The sequence below is a fragment of the Ambystoma mexicanum genome, chromosome 8 (genome assembly GCF_040938575.1).
Source record: "Ambystoma mexicanum isolate Mex_15411 chromosome 8, UKY_AmexF1_1, whole genome shotgun sequence".
Classification (NCBI taxonomy): Eukaryota; Metazoa; Chordata; class Amphibia; order Caudata; family Ambystomatidae; genus Ambystoma; species Ambystoma mexicanum.
Genome location: NC_090929.1, coordinates 425,079,229 through 425,097,215, shown reverse-complemented (window position 1 = coordinate 425,097,215; position 17,987 = coordinate 425,079,229). Strand labels below are relative to the sequence as shown.

Below are 17,987 nucleotides of genomic sequence, written 5' to 3'. Positions count from 1 at the left end.
AAGTCAGCAAGATGCCCACCAGCTCTCACTCAGGAGGCACCACCAACAAACTATATTGGAAATCAAAACATTATACCTGCTGTAATGATGCCCTGCATTGATACTGCCATTACTGCTATGGTGCCCTTACCCATTTCACACTCCCCACTGCATTGTGTTGGTAACCAGAATACTGTACCTGCTGTAATGATGCCAATTATTGATACTGCCATTACTGCTACGGTGCCCTTATCTGTTTCATGCTCCCCACTGCATTGTGTTGGTAACCAGAATACTGTACCTGCTGTAATGATGCCCTGTACTGATACTGCCACCACTGTTAACAAACCTTCTCCTGCTTTGTGCCCTCCACTGTAATATGCCCAAAGCCTAAATACTGCACCGTCAGCAGCTCTGCCCTGCACTGATTCCACCACCCCCTCCTCCATCATTCCTTCTCCCCCTCTTACCGGCTCATGCTCTAGATGTGCATGACCTAATCAGCAGCAACAACCTTGACTTACTATTCCTTAGCAAAACGTGGTTGACTGATTCATCAGGACCCGCCCTCACCCTAGCCATCGCCACTGGGAACACCATCTTCAGTTCAGACATGACCGCTCTTCCCACGGGGGAGGTGGGGTAGCCGTCATCACCAAAGAATCACTATCAATTAGGACAATTCAGAGGGACCTTGATCAGAGCTCAGATTACCTTCTACTCAAACTTAAGCTCTCTAACAATTGCACCTTTGCCTTTCACCTCATATACCGACCTCCTGGCCCCTCCAGCGACTTCCAAGATGCTCTAAACCATTCCCTCTCAGACAACCTAAAAAAACATCTAAAGTCCTGCTCCTAGGGGACCTTAATATAGGCCTTAATGACCCTAAAGACCCACATGCAAAAGCCCTTAATAAAGCCCTATCCACCCTAGGGTTCACACAACCCATTTCTAGCCCCAACCACACTAAAGGCCGTACCCTAGACTGGGTTGCACACCACAACTGCTCCCTCAGCCTCCCTACGATCAGCCCTCTACCATGGTCTGATCACCACTGTATTACCTTCCACATTATCACCTCCAAAGGCCCTTAACCACCCACCATCCCCCTTCCAGCGGCACTCTCATGCAGCTCTAAATTGCTCACTCACAACAACCTATCCCAGCACTTTAGGGTGCCTGCTCTGCTACCCCCCTTCTCTAACGACCCTGAACTTCTTGCCAACCACTTCAAGAGGGTCATCTCCCAGGCCGCTGACTCAGTGGCACCTCTCAGCCTCAAAAAAGACAAAAGATTTAAACATTCTAATGCCTGGTTCAACCAAGACCTCCTACAGATGTGTGGGAAAAAAAGAGCTGCACTCACCAACCCCACTGAGGCTACCAGAACTGCCTTGAAATCTATTTCTAAACAATACAAAAGCACCATCACCAATGCCAAAGCCACCTCCTTCAATACAAGGATAGCCAATGCTAAATCCGGAAGTCGAGAAATCTTTGCCATCTTCAGAGGACTTGAAACACCCACCTCCCCTCCTTCACCTATTGTGAAAGACAAATCCTGGTGCAAATCCATCCAGTCTGCCATGCTAAATAAATTGGAAACCTTACAGGCTAAAATCCTCAGCCACCAACGGGAGTTCACCAAACTGGTCACCAGTAATCAAGGGATCTGTACGCCAGCAGCAAATTCCACTCCCCCTTGTTCGACTTCAAAGACATGAGTGAATCAGAGGTCATCACACTCCTCCGTTCCATCAAACCTAACTGTAAAGGTGACGCCTGTCCAGCACAAGTCATCAAGTACTGTGCCCCATCCCTATCCCCCATCATCACAGCATTCATCAATGCCTCTTTCTGCTCTGGCTATGTCCCAGTGAGACTAAAGGAAGCGTGGGTTTGTCCGCTCCTGAAATAGCCCTCCCTTGACCCATCCATCCCAGGCACCTACAGGCCCATCACCACTGTCCCCTTCCTATTAAAAATTCTGGATAACGCAGCCTACCTGCAAATGGAACAAGTTACTTACCTTGGAGGGCAGTCATTGGCTGGGGGCAGTATGACCCAGAAACCAGTGATTGGTTAATAGTAGAAAGACAGTTCAGAAACACAACTGAAACTGATTTTTTCTTTACCGAGGATTCCCAGCCTGATGACGGGGAATATTCATGAGCATGTGAATCCATGCCAGACCGCCATGCTGGAGAAACAGAATTTCCTGGAAGACAACCATCTCCTAGGAATAAGACAATCAGGGTTCAGGCCACGTAATGCGACCGAAACGGCTCTCCTTGACCTCAAAAACCAGATTGATGACCTTAGAGACGCAAGCAAACCTGTGCTCCTCCTGCTCTTGGACCTATCGGCAGCCTTTGATCTGGTCGAACACAAGACCCTATGCCAGCACCTGTCTGCAGTAGCCAACTTCTCTGACAAGGCCTGCAAATGGATATACTAATTTCTAAAAGATAGAGCTATGAAGGTCTTTTCTGACTCTTCTTGCACTGACCCCAGCACCATCAAGTGTGGGGTCCCGCAAGGCTCATGCACGGCCCCCCACCCTCTACAACCTCTTCATGAGGCCACTGTTTAAAATCTTGGACTCCCTGGGCATCTCATATACGAACTATACAGATGACACCCAGGTACTCATCCCCTCTCGGGTGATTACTTGTCCGACCAGAACACACTGAACTCCATATACACAACAATCCAATCATGGATGACAGAAAACTAGTTATGCCTCAACAGTGGGAAAACCGAGCTCCTGCTGGTTGGCTCCCCCTCCACCCTGAGCAAGTTGGACAACCAATACTCTTCCTTTACCATTGATAATACCATTGATAATATCCCCATCACCGTGTCACCATCCATCAAAACTCTAGGTGTCTACCTTGAACCGGACTTGACCATGTATAGGCAGTTTAATGCCATAGCTTGCACGTCTGCTACCATTCTAAACTTATCAACTCAGTAAGACCCTTCCTGTCTCAACAGAATTGTCTCACCATCGCCAGGGCCATTATTGGCTCTAGGCTGGATTACTGTAATGCTCTTTTCATAGGCACATCTGCCAAGAACGTGGCCAAGCTTCAAATTGTTCAAAACAACACACTCACAGCCGCTACAGGTCTTTCGCGTAGAGAACATATATCAGATCTTATAAGACATGTCCATTGGGTTCCAGATAAGGAAAGGATCATCTTTAAAGCCCTTGCACTGACTCACAAGTGTCTCCATGACCTTGCCCCCCCCCATATCTGGCACTTAGGATCACCAAACACACCGCCCATAAACCATCCAGATCTCCCTATTCCAACCGGTTATCTGTTCCTAGAACACGCAAAGCCCGTGCTGGCAGCTCCAGCTTCCCTACGGTGGCTCCCACACTCTGGAACTCCCTTCCACCCCACATCAGGATTATTGAATCCCACTCAGCATTTCACAAGGCCATCAAAACTAACCTCTTTGTTTGACTGTACAATCCTGGACTCTATAATAATATGTAACCTCTGACTCTACAATGTAAACAAGTTTTCACTGGGCGGCTTCTTTGTAACCCTTAATCAATCCCTCTTAAGCTCTGATATAGCGCCTCGATGCCTGCGTGCTGTAGCGCGCTCTACAAATCCAAATAAATAAATATAGGGCCACAAGCTGATTAGACTTGTGATTAGTAGAAGATGCAAGCAACTCTAGAGTAAGAAGTAAGTTCTCTCAGACTTTACAGTACCTTTAGAATGAAGAAAAGTGCAGCAGATGATTTCTGTTCCTGTGCAGCTCTGCAGATCTCACTGTTCCTGGGCCTCAGTTGTGGGGACAAGAGTGAGGACTTCTGGGGACTCCTGCGCTGCGATGAGACGGTCACCACTCGCAATTGGCAATCTTCAATTCAGTGGCTGTTCAGTGTTTCAGCTCCTCGCATCTACCGCAAATAGCAACACCGCGGTTCCTGGCTGTCGAGATGGACTTTCCTTGCTTTTGGGGTCCTGCACTCTGTTGAGGGGGCTCAGGCTCAGTCAGTCCTGCTTCCTGGGAGTCTGGAGGATCTTCCTGGCGCTCTAGGCCAGCTTAAAGCAACACACACAATCTGGTGTTCCTCTCCCTGGCTATACGGTTTCCAGCAGCAACTTTGTGGAAATTCAACCAGGTCCGAAACAGATGTCCAGGTGGCTTAATTTGGATGATAGGTCTGACCAACCATTTGAATGGGGTTATGGCATTACGTTTGACATTGCACCAGTCACTAGGGTCATCTGTGCCATTTGCGTGGGAAATGGGTAGATGCACACTTCACTGACATGGAATTGGCACCACAATGATTCCATCCCCCTTCTGTCACTCCCATGCAGGTGATGCCGGATACCCCTTCGTGCACATATACGTACACAGGGCACTATAGAACAGACATTTGGATTGCTCAAGGCAAGGTTCCGCTGCATCAGTAGATCCGGCGGTGCCCTTATGTATAGCCCCATAAAGGTGGGCAAGATCGTCCTGGCCTGTGCAATGTTGCACAATATGTGTATTAGACGCAAGATTGCACTGCCCCCAGACATGGACCCTGCTGAGGAGGAGGATGGCGATGACGACGATGATGAGGTCATTGCGACCCCGCCAAGAGGCCATGGATGGACAACATGCACGTGATGCACTAATACACAACTTCTTCTGAACACTAGTCACAACCACATAGTGGAGAACTTGTGGCACATACTTTTGAGCACATGACATGAAACACTTTATACTCACGCAAAAACTGAATGTCCAGTTGTGATTTGTATGCAGAACCAAGTGTATTGTACATGAAGTATTATAACAGTAGGTGGCCTATTAAAACCCTCCCCCCTCCGTCTCCCCAACTATCACTCACCCCCCTCCCCAACTATCACTCCCTCCTCCCCAACTATCACTCAACTATCACTCCCCTCCCCAACTATCACTCCCAACCCCCCCCCCCTCCTCCACAACTAGTCACACGTGGTGCAAGTGTTCAATAGCTATGTGTGATCCTTGGCATGTCCATGGTTACGCCCTACTTACGCCCACACTTGGCACCATGTAAATTGTAATTGGTTATTTATAATGCGCTTAATACCCAGAGGTTTCTAAGCGTGGACCCGGGGATCGAACCTGTGTTGCTCTGCATCATCCTGCTTGCAAGACTAGCGCGTTGCCCCTGAGCTAGCCTCCCGAGACTGCATGTGTGGACTTGTGTGCCGTGCCAGGCAGGCGCATGGATCGCCTCCTAAAGCTGCCTCGTTGGGAGCTTGCAGGCGAAGAGCTGGTGGAGGCCACCGGTGTGTGGTCGCTGGCGCATCGGCCCATGCCTGCCTGGTGGGCCAGTGCCATTGACTCAGCTATTGCGGGCTGGACGCTGTTCCCCTCATAGACCCTCCTGGCCAAATGTAGAGTGGCCACAGTTGACCGGCCAAGTGTACAGGCACATCGACGTCCAATGGCCTGGTTGCTTTTCCTCAGGAGGCAGGACTCCACCAGGTGCTTCTGCATCAGGGCAGTGAGGGTGTCCTGACGCTCCTCCATGCGTCTGAGACACGCATTCATTTCCCTGACAGAGGGGTAGGGTGAGCGCTGTGGGCTTGATTCGGGGTGTGACTGATGTCGTCCCCTGTGTCAAATCCAGAATCTCCAGCTGCATCCCCATCACTGGTGTCAGTGCCATGGTAGTCGGGCTGCTGGGGCGAGGGTGGTGCCTGTCCCCATGCTGTTCACCGTGTGTGTTCTTGTGCCACAGTGGCTACTGCCAGGTGGTCCGTGGCAGCTGGGGTGTCCTCCACAGGGGCTGCCTGTTGCACAGGGGCAGCTGGGCTATCCTCCACAGGGGCTGCCTGGTGCACAGTGGCAGATGTGACGTGCACAGTGCCAGATGAACTGTCACGTGAAGTTGACGGGCGTTGTAAGGTCCACCTTGCACGTCTGGTGCCCCTCGATATATCTGGTTGGCCGCCGTCCGTGTCAGATGATGTGCCTGTGGGTGAATGAAAGGCAAGATGATAGTGACCAGCCTCTGGCTAACAATTGGCCAGTTAAATGCAACATGGTGATCGTGCAGCATTACATTGTGGGGACATACCGTGCTGCATGGTATGCCGCACGCATGCATGTGTTGTGTGGGCACAGGTGCAGGCACTGTGCAGGCAGAAAATGCAACACAGCTCTGCTGGGACTGCTGCCATGTACACACACATTTGGCTGTGGGTAGTGGCATGCCGGTCTGCCATTTTGCAGGTCGTTGGGATTTTATGCCCAGTATGTGTGCAGGGGTTTCGTGGTAGGGCTGGCAGGGTCATGTAAGGGACATGCACTCCATATTGGATGGGTGCGTGCCCATGTGTGCATGCAGGCGAGGGCTACCAGTGTTGTGCTGTGGTGGCAGTGGCGGCACGGCAGGCACACATGCAGTACTCGTTGCCAGGGTGCCCAGTCTCTGCGTCAGGGATTATGTTTTTTCACTTGGCAGTACAGCCTGCCTATGAGATGTTCATCAGGGACCTCAGATGCTGCAAAGCGGGTGTTCAGATGGCGTATTTGGCCAGTCCCCATTCCCATGGAGTCCCATGGGACTCCATGGTGATGGTGACTTTGAAGCAGCAGCAGCTTTGCTAGCGGTGCCAGTGCTTCAATGCCAACTCAGCCTGCTAGGGCCGCAGCCCCCGCCAGGGACAGGCATATTGAGCGCTGCAGCCCTGGCAGCCAGTCTAATGGGGCATCATCATGTGTGTGCCGGTCCAGTGACATGTGTGCCAGTGACCTTACAGGCACCGTTGTTTCGGGACCGCCACGCTCAGGATGTGGGCCACTGTGTGGTGCCTTGTCATGTGGTTGGGTATGGGGCATGCATGGGAGGCAGGGCATGTGACTTGGTTTGTGCCACATTGACTAGGTGGGGGGCAATGCTGGGTCAGGGTCTGGGTGATGTGGCCAGTGCTATAGCCATTTCAGTGCAGTGGTGGTACGGGGGGGCAGGGTGGGCAGTTGTGCGGTTTATATTGGGGCACTTGGTGTACTCACCGGCCTCAACAGGTGTCCCGGCTCGCACCTCCGCTGCACCGACTCCCTCAATCCCCTCCATATGCAGCACACTGCTGCACTTTTCCTCCCAGGGCAGCAGCTTGATGCGTGAGGATGGCCTCAGGCACAGGTTGTCCCAGCACTTGTCATAGCTAAAACTAATCTGGCCTCAAGACTCTCTACCCGACCTCCATTCAAATCCTGTTGAATACTCTCAGCTAAAACTACCCGTATCTAGTAGCTGCACGCTAACCATCCACTTTCTACATAGACCTCCAGGTCCGATGGGTTCCTTTGAGGAAGACTTATCCAGTCTTCTCGGCAACAATAGTAAAGACTCCTCGCAGATCCTATTAATGGGAGACTTCAATCTGGGTTTCAATGATCCCGAGGACAAGCATGCCCAAACAGCAGCAGCTATCCTGGCTGATCATGGTCTTACCCAAAAAGTTCTTGCTCCTACCCATATCAAAGGTACATGTACAAAAAAGAAATAATCACCAAGGAGTTATTTACCATCCTCCTGGAAATGGAAGCCCCCATTCCCCCAACAGACAACGTTCCGAAGGACAAGCAATGGTGCACCAGCATTCAGAATGCCTTGTCTAAAAAAATATCATCACTCCAGATCAAAATAGCTAACAAAAAAGCCTACTTGCTCCCCATTGAGTTGCAACCTACCTTATCTACTGAAACTCCCAGCACTCGCATACTTTTCAAATTTACCAAAATTTCAATCCAAGAAACAGAGAAAATCATCCTCTCCTTGAAACCGTCAAACTGTCAGGGCCACAACTGGCCAGTGCAAATAATCAAGGACGCAGCTAGTGACCTAGCGCTGTTCATATCAAAACTAATTAATGCCTCCTTCAGAACCAACACTGTCCCAAACAACCTCAAAGAATCCTGGGTTCTACTGCTGTTGCGGAAACAGACTCTGGACCGTTCCATCCCGACAAACTATAGACTCATCACTATGGTCCCATTCCTCTTTAAAATAATTGACAGAGTAGCTTACCTCCAAATTCAGAACCATCTTGAAGCAAACCATCCATTAGGCTCCCGCCAATCCGGATTTAGACCTCAACACGGCACAGAAACGTCACTTATCGATTTAAAGACCCAAATCGACGAGTTCAAGGAAAAAGGTAAAACAGCTGTGCTGCTCCTCCTCGATTTATCGGCAGCCTTCGACCTGGTGGATCATGCAGTCTTATGCAACCACCTTGAGTCAGCTTCCCATTTGTCGAGTGATGCCATAGCTTGGGTCCAGTCTTTCCTAGCAAATCGAACAATGAGAGTCTTTTCCCCCTCAGCATCTGCAGACCCAACCCAAACCACCTGTGGCATTCCACAGGGATCATGCGTCTCACCAATGATGTATAACATATTTACCAAGCCCCTATTTGACAAATTGGACAGACTGGGTGTCACCTACACTAACTATGTGGGTGACACCCAGATCCTCATTGCCCTTTTGAGCAATTTTGACAAAGACACAGCCTTGGTAAATAAGGTATACCTCCTCATTCAGGCATGGATGGCATCACATGGCCTCTGCCTGAATGACGATAAAACCGAGATCCTGATTTTGGGCTCTGATGCTAACCTAAAAAAACTCAGTTCCAGCTACACTGCATTATTGGCAGAAACACAATCAAAGCAGTAAAAGAGGTAAAAACGCTAGGTCTCTACCTCGACTCCACCCTAACACTAAGGAAACAAGTTAATTCCATGGCATCATCTACTGCCTACACTTGCAAACTCATCAGGGCTTGTAGACCTTTTTTTATCTAAAGACAGTTGCATCCCTCTGGCCAATACCTAATATTGTCGAAACTGGACTATTGCAAAGCACTATACCTAGGAGCCAACAAATACATCCTAGATCAAATTGAAATATTACAAAATAATGAGTTGAGAGCAGCCTTGAACATACCTAGCAGAAAGCATATCTCCAACATCAGACGAGACCATCACTTTTCTAAAAATAAGCGATAGGATCCTTCTCAAAACTGTATCTCTCACCTTTCAATGCCTCAACAATGCAGCACCCCCATACCTCGCAGAAGGAATGATTAGGAGAATCTCGACCCATCCAGCCAGATCAGCCAACTCCAATTGTCTAGAAATTCCTAGATTTAAATTAACTAAATCAGGAGGTTCCAGATTCCAGATTAAAGCTGCACAAACCTGGAATGCACTACCCCAAGCCTTCAGAGCTGAACAGCCATACCTTAGATTCAGACACAACATACTAAACTGGATATGACTGAATGACATTTGATACCTGTTTTCACTGCCACACTAACCCTGCACCTGACCATGTATGTTATACCTTACTGTACGTACGTTTCGGTCAGGACCCACCCATTGTATTAGTGCTTTTACTGTACCATTAACATGTTGTAACTAAGCCTTACATTTCCTTGTATTTGCTGCAGGTTCGGTGCGCATTAACAAATTAATAAACAAACAAACTTGTGACAGTCCTTGACACTGCGTGGTGTCACCCTCACAGCAGTCATCTTCCGGGCAACTATCTTTCAGATTCCCTTCCTCCGGAGCTGCGTACTGCAGCGCTGGTCAACAGAAAATAGCTCCCCGGCATGTTCCACAATGATGTCAACAAGCATGTTGAGCTCAGCCTCCCCAAAGGGTGACTTGCGCTGGCGAGTTTGCGGGATCCTTGTTGTCATGTTCCGTGATTGGTTCAGGCACTCAGAAGGGGTGGATGGCTTCCAGAACAGGCAGATTGCAGTGGATTATGATTTTTGTAATGGCCGCCGGCCTCTTTCCGGTTCCAGCGATCACGTTATTTCCGGTTCCGGTGTTTCCGGCTCCGTTTCCACTGTGCCGCTGCATCCGGCATGCACGTGGCAGATGTGTATGCACCGCCCAGCTTGGTGGCGGTGCACTTGTCTCCACTGGTGTTACGGTGATGGCGGTGCCACCAGTTCCGCATATACGGGATGCTCGCGACCGACAAGGTGTAATACTACCTTGTTTGCGGAGGAGCGCGTTGGCGAAACCGGTGGGACCGCCATCACAGTAAAACCAGTATTTTTCCGCCGAACTCGTAATGAGGCCCATTCTATTTTGCCATCCTGACAAACTAGGAGAGACTTCCTCTTTGTTATATTCCAACCCAGGTTGTGAAAAAGACATTTATTCTGCTTTCCAGAAGTAATATGTAAAAGAGACATTTGCATTGCCTTTAAGAGACTGTTCTTGAAACAGAAAATTTTGAAAAATGTTCCTAAAACAATCCAGGGTAAGGGAACCAACCCCTGCACACAAGGATTGTTTTGGTTGAAGTTATATGTTTAGGTTTTTGCACATTTTTGTTGAACTGAAATACAGAACTTGCACCTTTGTATTATATGTTAGTGAGAGGGTCAGATTTAGTTTTGACACAAGGTCAGCTTGCTTTAGTTTTAGTTTCATAGCAAGGGGCATTAACTTTAGTATAGGGAAAGTTAGGCCTTTATCCAAACCGCTTTTGTTAATAAAATGGCTGATGTTGAGAATATTACCACTTTGTGTCCGCCTCTAATTTCTGACCCCTCTCAGATGTTAGCAGAAAAACAACTTTCAGTGACATCTAGTACATTGCAGCAGGTGATTTCACCCAAATCCTAAACATCCAATGAATATTTTGGAACCAAAACGGTACTGACCAGCTCTATTTTGTAGGCCAACGAGTTGGAACTAGTCCCAGTCCCGTGGATGAGAACCTAAGGCGATGTTTTAAGTGGTGAATTTGTGTGACAGATTGGTTGGAAAGGCAAAGTGATCGAGATGTGGAAGGAGGTGGGTCTTTTTGTTAAACCGTTCCAATAATGATGACTAAAACCTTCAGTCGAGGTGTTTTTGCAATGATGATTATGTGAATGTATGGGCCGTAATAACTTTGGATTGCTTTGAAGCATTGCGATTTCTTCTGGTGAAGCTGATAACAAAATGGAGAAAGTGGTTTGCAGGTAATTGCGTTACGTGTGGCTGGTAAACTCTAGTGTGGAATCAGTGGATTTCAGGTTTGATACAAATTATTTCAGGTGTACAATAAGGAATTGAATATGGGAAGCCTAGATCATCATAGAAGGGAGGCTGGGTGTCAATGTAGGCATGCCCAGTCCACGGTGCATAGAAATTCCTATAGGACCATATGTAAAGTTAAGATGGTCATGCTGGCAGGGGGCCATGTTGAGCTTATATTTATGAATATGTTCAGAATCGCTTATGTTGGTTCCTCAAAATGGTTTCACAACATTTTTCAGACAGATGCCCCTTCCTCCCCTGGCCCCTTACAATCACAGACTGGCATACCAGGATTCTGGTATATTTGCCACAGTACCAACAACAAAAAGACCCACACAGCCCATGAAATATACACTCTATCCTACCTTTCGTGCAAACTCTGGGAGAATAAATGAGGCTCGGTGCACGTCAGAATTATAATACCGAAGGTTCCTTTCTTTCACCTGCTCCTGAGACAGCTCCTGCACTGGCTCTTGGAACCGTGTATTCTAGACAGAAAAGAATTACAAAGTAAGACCCCCACCGACATTACACTCAAATATAAAAGCACACTTTAAAGGGTTATAAAGGGTAGCAGATATACAAACACCAACCAGCAAAAACACAAGTAACTTCAGCACTTTCCACAATGGGTATTTGCAGTCTGTAAAATGCTCTAGTGCCAAAACTTTCAAAGTGTTAAAATCAAGGGAACGAAAACACCAGATGGCAGAGCAGGGTCGTTCCTATCATAAAGCTGTGGCTTTAGTTTGTTAGTGCTTTGTGACAATTTCTTGGTGGAATAAAAAAAATAAAAAATAAGTCTCTAGAGCCAGATAAAATGTGCCAATGTATGAATCCTGTAGTAAAAAAAGGAGTTTAAAAGGATCACACTAATACCCTTGGTACATTTGCGTCCCACTTTTTGACATACATGTTGTTAGATACGAATTGATTCAGTTCAACTGGTGTGGGACTATACAAGACTAGGTAACCCACCTTTTAATTTATTTAGGCCTGTACACACAAGTTGGTAGTGTGACTGAGCAGCTAGGGTAAGCTTAAGAGGGGTAATGTGAGCTGTAGAGCTGTGCAATGAAATCAGTAAATACAGGTATCCAAGTAAACACTTACACACTTAAAGTAATAGTATCAATATTTATTCATATATACACAAAGATATTTAAAGCTTTCTTTAAAAAGCAGCAACTAAAAGTAACATTTATCCCAAAGTTAGGATTCAATTTGTAACAGAAGCAATAATGTAGGTGAGTAACTTTTCATATGCTATACATTTTCCAGCTCATAGTGTGACGTCATATGAGGTCAGTAATAACACTTATTTGTGATCATCATTGCAATATTGAGTTATAAGGAGGGAGAGGTTATAGTTAGACTAGAACATACTTTGTACGTAGAAAAACAGTTAGATTCTCCCAGAGGGATCTAGGCAGTCTTTTATCCCAGCAATAATAGTGTTCAACAATTAAAACCTGTAAGGGAACACGCACTGCCAAAGCCAGTAGGTTCAGAAGAGGGCCTTTATGGAGACAGGACAGCCAAAGTCAAAGAGCTAGTTCTAGTTCTGATGCTCTCTTCTTAAAAAATGTTTTAGCAAAGTCAGTAATTACAATAGAAAATCACAGCAACTCAAGATGCACAAGCTGCAATGCCAGTGCAAGTGAGTCGAGGTCACCTCTATAGAGGGTAAAATAGCACCCCAAGGTAGGAAGCACCACAAGTGGCAAAAGGTTGATGTACCCCAAGCCCCACAGTACCTGAGAACTGAAGAATTTGTTCCAGCTGGATGCCTTCCTGTTGCAGTGTACCAGACCCTTGTTCATCCCTCTTCTGTTTTCCTGAGCGCGAGGTCCTGCATCATTCTACCTCGCCATCTGCACTGATCATCTGGTGCTCGTTCTGGGCTGCTGCTGGCCCCCTCTTGTGAGGTAGGTGCTCTGTGCTGACTTGCTGCACCCCAAGGGGTAAAAAGAAGATATTCACATCGAGAATATGAACATTTGAAAAAGCTTTTATTTTCGGCCTGAAACCACTGTATTTACCGCGCATTACCTGTTCCTACAAGCTGTCTGGTGTCTCGTATACACTGTGGTTCTACTTCTTGGTGCCTGCTTTACCCAGAACACCTGCGGCACTTGCAAGATGGATGCCGTCTTTTCTTTGATTCAAAGGCAGTGTGTTTGAGCTGCCTCCTTCTTCCCCTACACTCTCATTGGTTGCAGAGCATTTCTTCTTAACCAATTGGGGACCGGCAGACTTTAGCCGGCCCCCTCACCAAAGGCCCACTTCTAAGGCCCCTGACGGCTACCAGAACGCTACTTGTGACCTTTTTCCAGACCCCAGCACCTGGTACTCCATGATGCTGCAACCTCACTCTTCATTGTAAACCGGACTACCAAGACATTGGGCCTCATTACAAGTTTGCCGGTTCGGTAACAACGGCACTGGTAAGCTTGCCTGTACCGTTGTTACGGAACTACGAGTTCTGCTTGCGGGTGCCTTCCCACCTGCCAGGTCTGACCTGGCGGGCATACCGGCACCTGCGAGCAGACCTCGACGGATACACCGGCACCATTCATGAAAGTTGCCAGTGCATCCGGCCTCCCCATTCCCATTTGAGCCCTATGGGAATGGGAATGGGGAGTAATTATTACTGGCACCCGGGCAAAGGGGAATTACTAGGTCTGCCGGGGCTGGAATGCCCCGGTAGATCCCCATTGCCGGGCGCCAGTAATTTCATGTCTCCGGCAGCAGCTGCGCCGGTAATTACCGGCACGGCTATCGCCAGAGTCGGAATGAGGCCCATTGTCTCGGGAGGATAGCTCAGGGTCTTGGGGGGGGGGGGGTAGCTTCGAGCAACATGCTCGGCTTGGAAGCAAGACGACACAGAGCACCACAGGTTCAATCCCTGGGCCGCGCTTAGAAACCTCTGGGTATTAAGCGCGTTATAAATAACCTATCATATCATATAATTCTCACCTCATTTACTATGTGTTAGTTCCCTCCTTCTGACTACCCTTACCCTCTTTTTGACTTTCACTTTCCTTTCTCTGCTTGTTCTCCCATGTTTATGCTCTCAAATGCTTTACATGTCTGCACCCACCAGTATCATCTGATTCCTACTGTAATTCCAAACCAGCTGTGTTTTTGCATTTTAATTTGAAAGTCTAACTTAGCTGTGCTTTCGCATTTAGTTTTGAAAGTCAAGCTCAGCTGTGATTTTACATTTAGTTTTGAAAATCAAACTTAGCTGTGCTTTTGCATGTTTGCTTTAGGTTAAAACTAGCTGTGTTCTTGTGCAAACTTGCTGTGCCCTTTGCTTGAATTAAATATTCTCTGTAATTGCTGGCCCAGTGACTGCCCCATACCGCTGTACTTGTTTACTCTTCCCGCTGCTCCTCTCTCTACTTACCCATGGCGCTTTTTGTTTCTCCTATCTACTCCAACTGCTTCTCTATCAACTATCCTTCCCTTCTCACTAAGTCTGGTCGGAAGAAGTTTGAAAAGGATATCTTGGCCGCCAACCCAGGTCTCGCTATCGCTGAAACCTATTCCAGCGCTTCCTCCAGACAGACCCTCACTGACATCCGCTTTGTCGTTCCTTCGCCAAATCTATGGACTCTTCATATAATCTATGTGCTCTGTCCTGTCTCCTCCTCTCACATTAATGGTGGCACCTGCTGGTTCGCCCTTATGGCCCCCTTCAGCTCCTCTAAGGTCATCATTAATATCTACCTAAACTGTCATGACCCAAGGCCCTCGGGCCAATCTCCTACTCTTTGATAGGTGTTTCCCTCGCCTCATCAATTTCCTTTTATCGCCTGCTGTCCCCCCAGCCCCTGGCTACCTTGCTCTCTTCTGCCCCACCTCAGGCCCCTTCCTCACCTCCGCAGGGCGTACCTCTGATTTGTACCCCTCCCCGGAAGGCCTTTAAGGCTGGCAACCCTCTTCATCTTGCCACTCTCAATTTTCGCTCTGCTGTCAAACACTCCTCTGACATCGGCCACCTCCTGGAAGAACTAGACCTTGATCACCTTGGTTTTACCGAGACATAGTTCACGGCCAGCTCTGTCACGAGCTTTGACACTCTCCTCCCTGATGGCTACAAGATCCTCTCCACACCCAGATCCACCGGGCCCGGAAGGGGTGTAGCCCTGATCTTTCCTGAGTGGATTCCTGCCTCTATCATTCCCACGCAGACATACTCCTCCTTTGAATGCCTTGTCTGCAGGATCTCTCTCTCTCCTAGCCACTCTCTTACTGTGGCTACCTTCTACTGGCCCCCTGGTCAGATCACCTCTTTTCTCTCTGAGTGTGCGGACCTCTGCTCCTCCCTCCTGGCCTCAACGCCTCAATTCCTCCTTCTTGGTGACCTCAATATCCACCTAGATTCTCCTTGTTCCTCCTCTGTACTCTTCCGTGACCCCTGTGATTCCCTCTCCCTTTCTATCCTCCCCTCTGGCCCGGCTCACTCTGTAGGGCACACACTTGATGTCTTGATCTCCTCTGACCTCCCCCTTTCCATCCCTCTGACCACCCCTCTCTCCTGGAGCGATCACGCCCTCGTCTCCGCTTCTCTCTCACTCTCTACCCCACAGGCCAAGCCAACCCCAACACTGCCACCTACCTTCTCGGATATCCGTCCATGAAGCGTGCATCAGTTGAGGCTTTCGCCGCCACCTTCTCTCCCCGCCTTCCACCTCTGGCTGACTCACATCCTGACACAGCCATGTCTATGCTCTACTCTTCCATCTCCGACACTCTTGATGCTCTTGCCCCTGTCATGAGGGTCCGCTTGAAGCCCAAAGCCAAGTGCAACTCTTGGTATGACTCTGACCTAGCTACACTTAAACGCAAGTGTAGAGTCGCTTATAGGAAATGGAGGGCTTCTTGTTCATCCTCTGACAAACTGGCCTGTCGCCTGCTCCAAAGGCAATACAGCCTCTCTGCCCACACTAAGAAGAGAGTCCACATCCAAGCCTGTTTCTCCGCGGCATCTAGTAACTCGGCCGAAGTCTTTAAAATCTGCAAGGAGCTGGCCAACCCTGCTGCAGTCTCTACCTCTCTTGTCGCTTCCCAGGCCCTTTGCACGGCCCTGGCCTCTCACTTAATCTAAAAAATCCAGTACACCCTGTCCACCCTCTCATCCCTCCTCCTCTCCCCTCTCCATCTGTGAATTCTGCCCCTCCTACAGCTAGCCCCCACCCTCTTTCTCGTCCTTTCCTCTTTTCTCCCCATACAAGGTTTCTAGACAAGTCTGATCTATGAAAGTCTCATCCTAAAAGGTCCCTCCCTGTTCTTTCAAAACTCTCAAGAAACCCACAGCCGACCCCTCTTGCCCGGCTTACTATCGCCCTATCTCCATGACTCCTTTTCTGGGCAAACTCCTGGAAAAGCTGGCTATCTCTCAGTTTAACCTTCACTCTGATTCTGTTGGTTGTTTCCATGACGATCAGTCTGGCTTTAGGGCTGCCGGAAGCACGAAAACTGCTCTCCTGAACATCTGCAAAGAGCTGCTCTCCAACCTTGACTCTAACACCCCCCCTGGTCCTCATCCTTCTCCAGCTCTCATCTGCTTTCGATACGGTCAACCATACCATCCTGCTCAACTGTCTCTGTGGCAACCTGGGTATCACTGATCAGGCTCTGGCCTGGCTGACCTCTTTCTTCTCTGATCAACCCTCCCAGGTCCAACTTGGGTCCTTCCTTTCATATATCTCACTTTCTACAGGCAGTGTTCCCCAGGGGTCTAACCTCTCACCCTGGCTTTTCAACCAATACCTGGCAACTCTCGCTCACCGCATTGCCATTTTCTGCCCTAACTTTCAGTGCTATTCCCTCGCCCACCTCTTCTCCTTCTCTCATCTCGGATTGCCTATCTGCCATTCAGGATTGGTGTACTGCCAATGATCTCTGCCTGAATGCCAGAAAGACGGAGATCCTCCTCATCGGCACACCTTCACCCTCCTTTCCTGTCACGCTCTGGCCTGCCACCCTTGGCCTTCCTCCTACCGCTACCTGCGAGGCTAAGAACCTTGGGTCGTCTTTGATTCCACATTCTCCTTCTCTGCCCACATCTCTAATGTCTCTAAAAAGTCAAACTTCCTATTGCACCTCCTCAGAGGTATTCTGCCTTTCCTCTCCTTCCCCCAGAAACTCACTGTCTCTCAAGCCCCGGTTCCCTCTAGGTTGGATTATTGCAACAGCCCCTTTCTAAATCTTCCTGCTGCTACTCTCCACCCTTTGCACCATATCCAGAACAGGGCAGCAAGACTTGTCCTTGGCCTCAAGGCCTGGGATCGTATTTCTCCAGCCGTGAAATCTCTACATTGGCTCCGAGGAGCTGAAAGGATGAAATTCAAAACCCTTTCCATTGTCCACAAGGCTTTCTGGGGCCTGGGTCCAAAATACCTTCAGCTGTCCCTGTGTAAATACTTTGCCACCCGAGCTCTTCGCTCCTGCACCTCTAACTCCATCAGGGTCAGTCGTTTTTCAAACAAACGAGCTTGGGGTGGATCTATGTCTTCGGCTGGGACCTCCCTTCTGGAACAACCTCCCTGTCACTCTAAAACTTGAGGAGAACCATCTCCGGTTCCAGAAGCACCGCAAGACCTTCCTCCTCTCCCCTGTTGATTTGTTCTGTCCCGGCATTGTGCACCTGGTCACCCTCTGACTTCGGGCGCAGGTACCTGCTCACCCTACCACCCACCTGCACTGCCTCCTGGCAATCCCTTGCACTGGGGTATGTATCTGTTACCCTACAGCCCCCCCAACCCTGTTTTCTGCACATATCAGACACACCCTGTGCCTTCAACCTAGCACTTGCCTCTTGCTGGCTGCACTACCACGGTTTGCCTCCCTTTATTATTTAGTTATATATCATTTATTCATGTTTTATTTATTCATTAATGTATTTATTTTATTTCCTTTTG

The 17,987-nt window shown here is 48.6% G+C and overlaps 1 protein-coding gene across 1 annotated transcript in view; it reads right to left on the bottom strand.

Annotated features, from left to right (window-relative positions):
• SRM (spermidine synthase) overlaps positions 1 to 17,987 on the bottom strand; it is a 325,236-nt gene that overhangs the window by 66,851 nt on the left and 240,398 nt on the right. Inside the window, exon 7 of the mRNA XM_069609940.1 lies at positions 11,421 to 11,543. Within this exon, the coding sequence (XP_069466041.1) occupies positions 11,421 to 11,543 (123 nt within the window). The remainder of the gene's footprint in view (positions 1 to 11,420; positions 11,544 to 17,987) is intronic.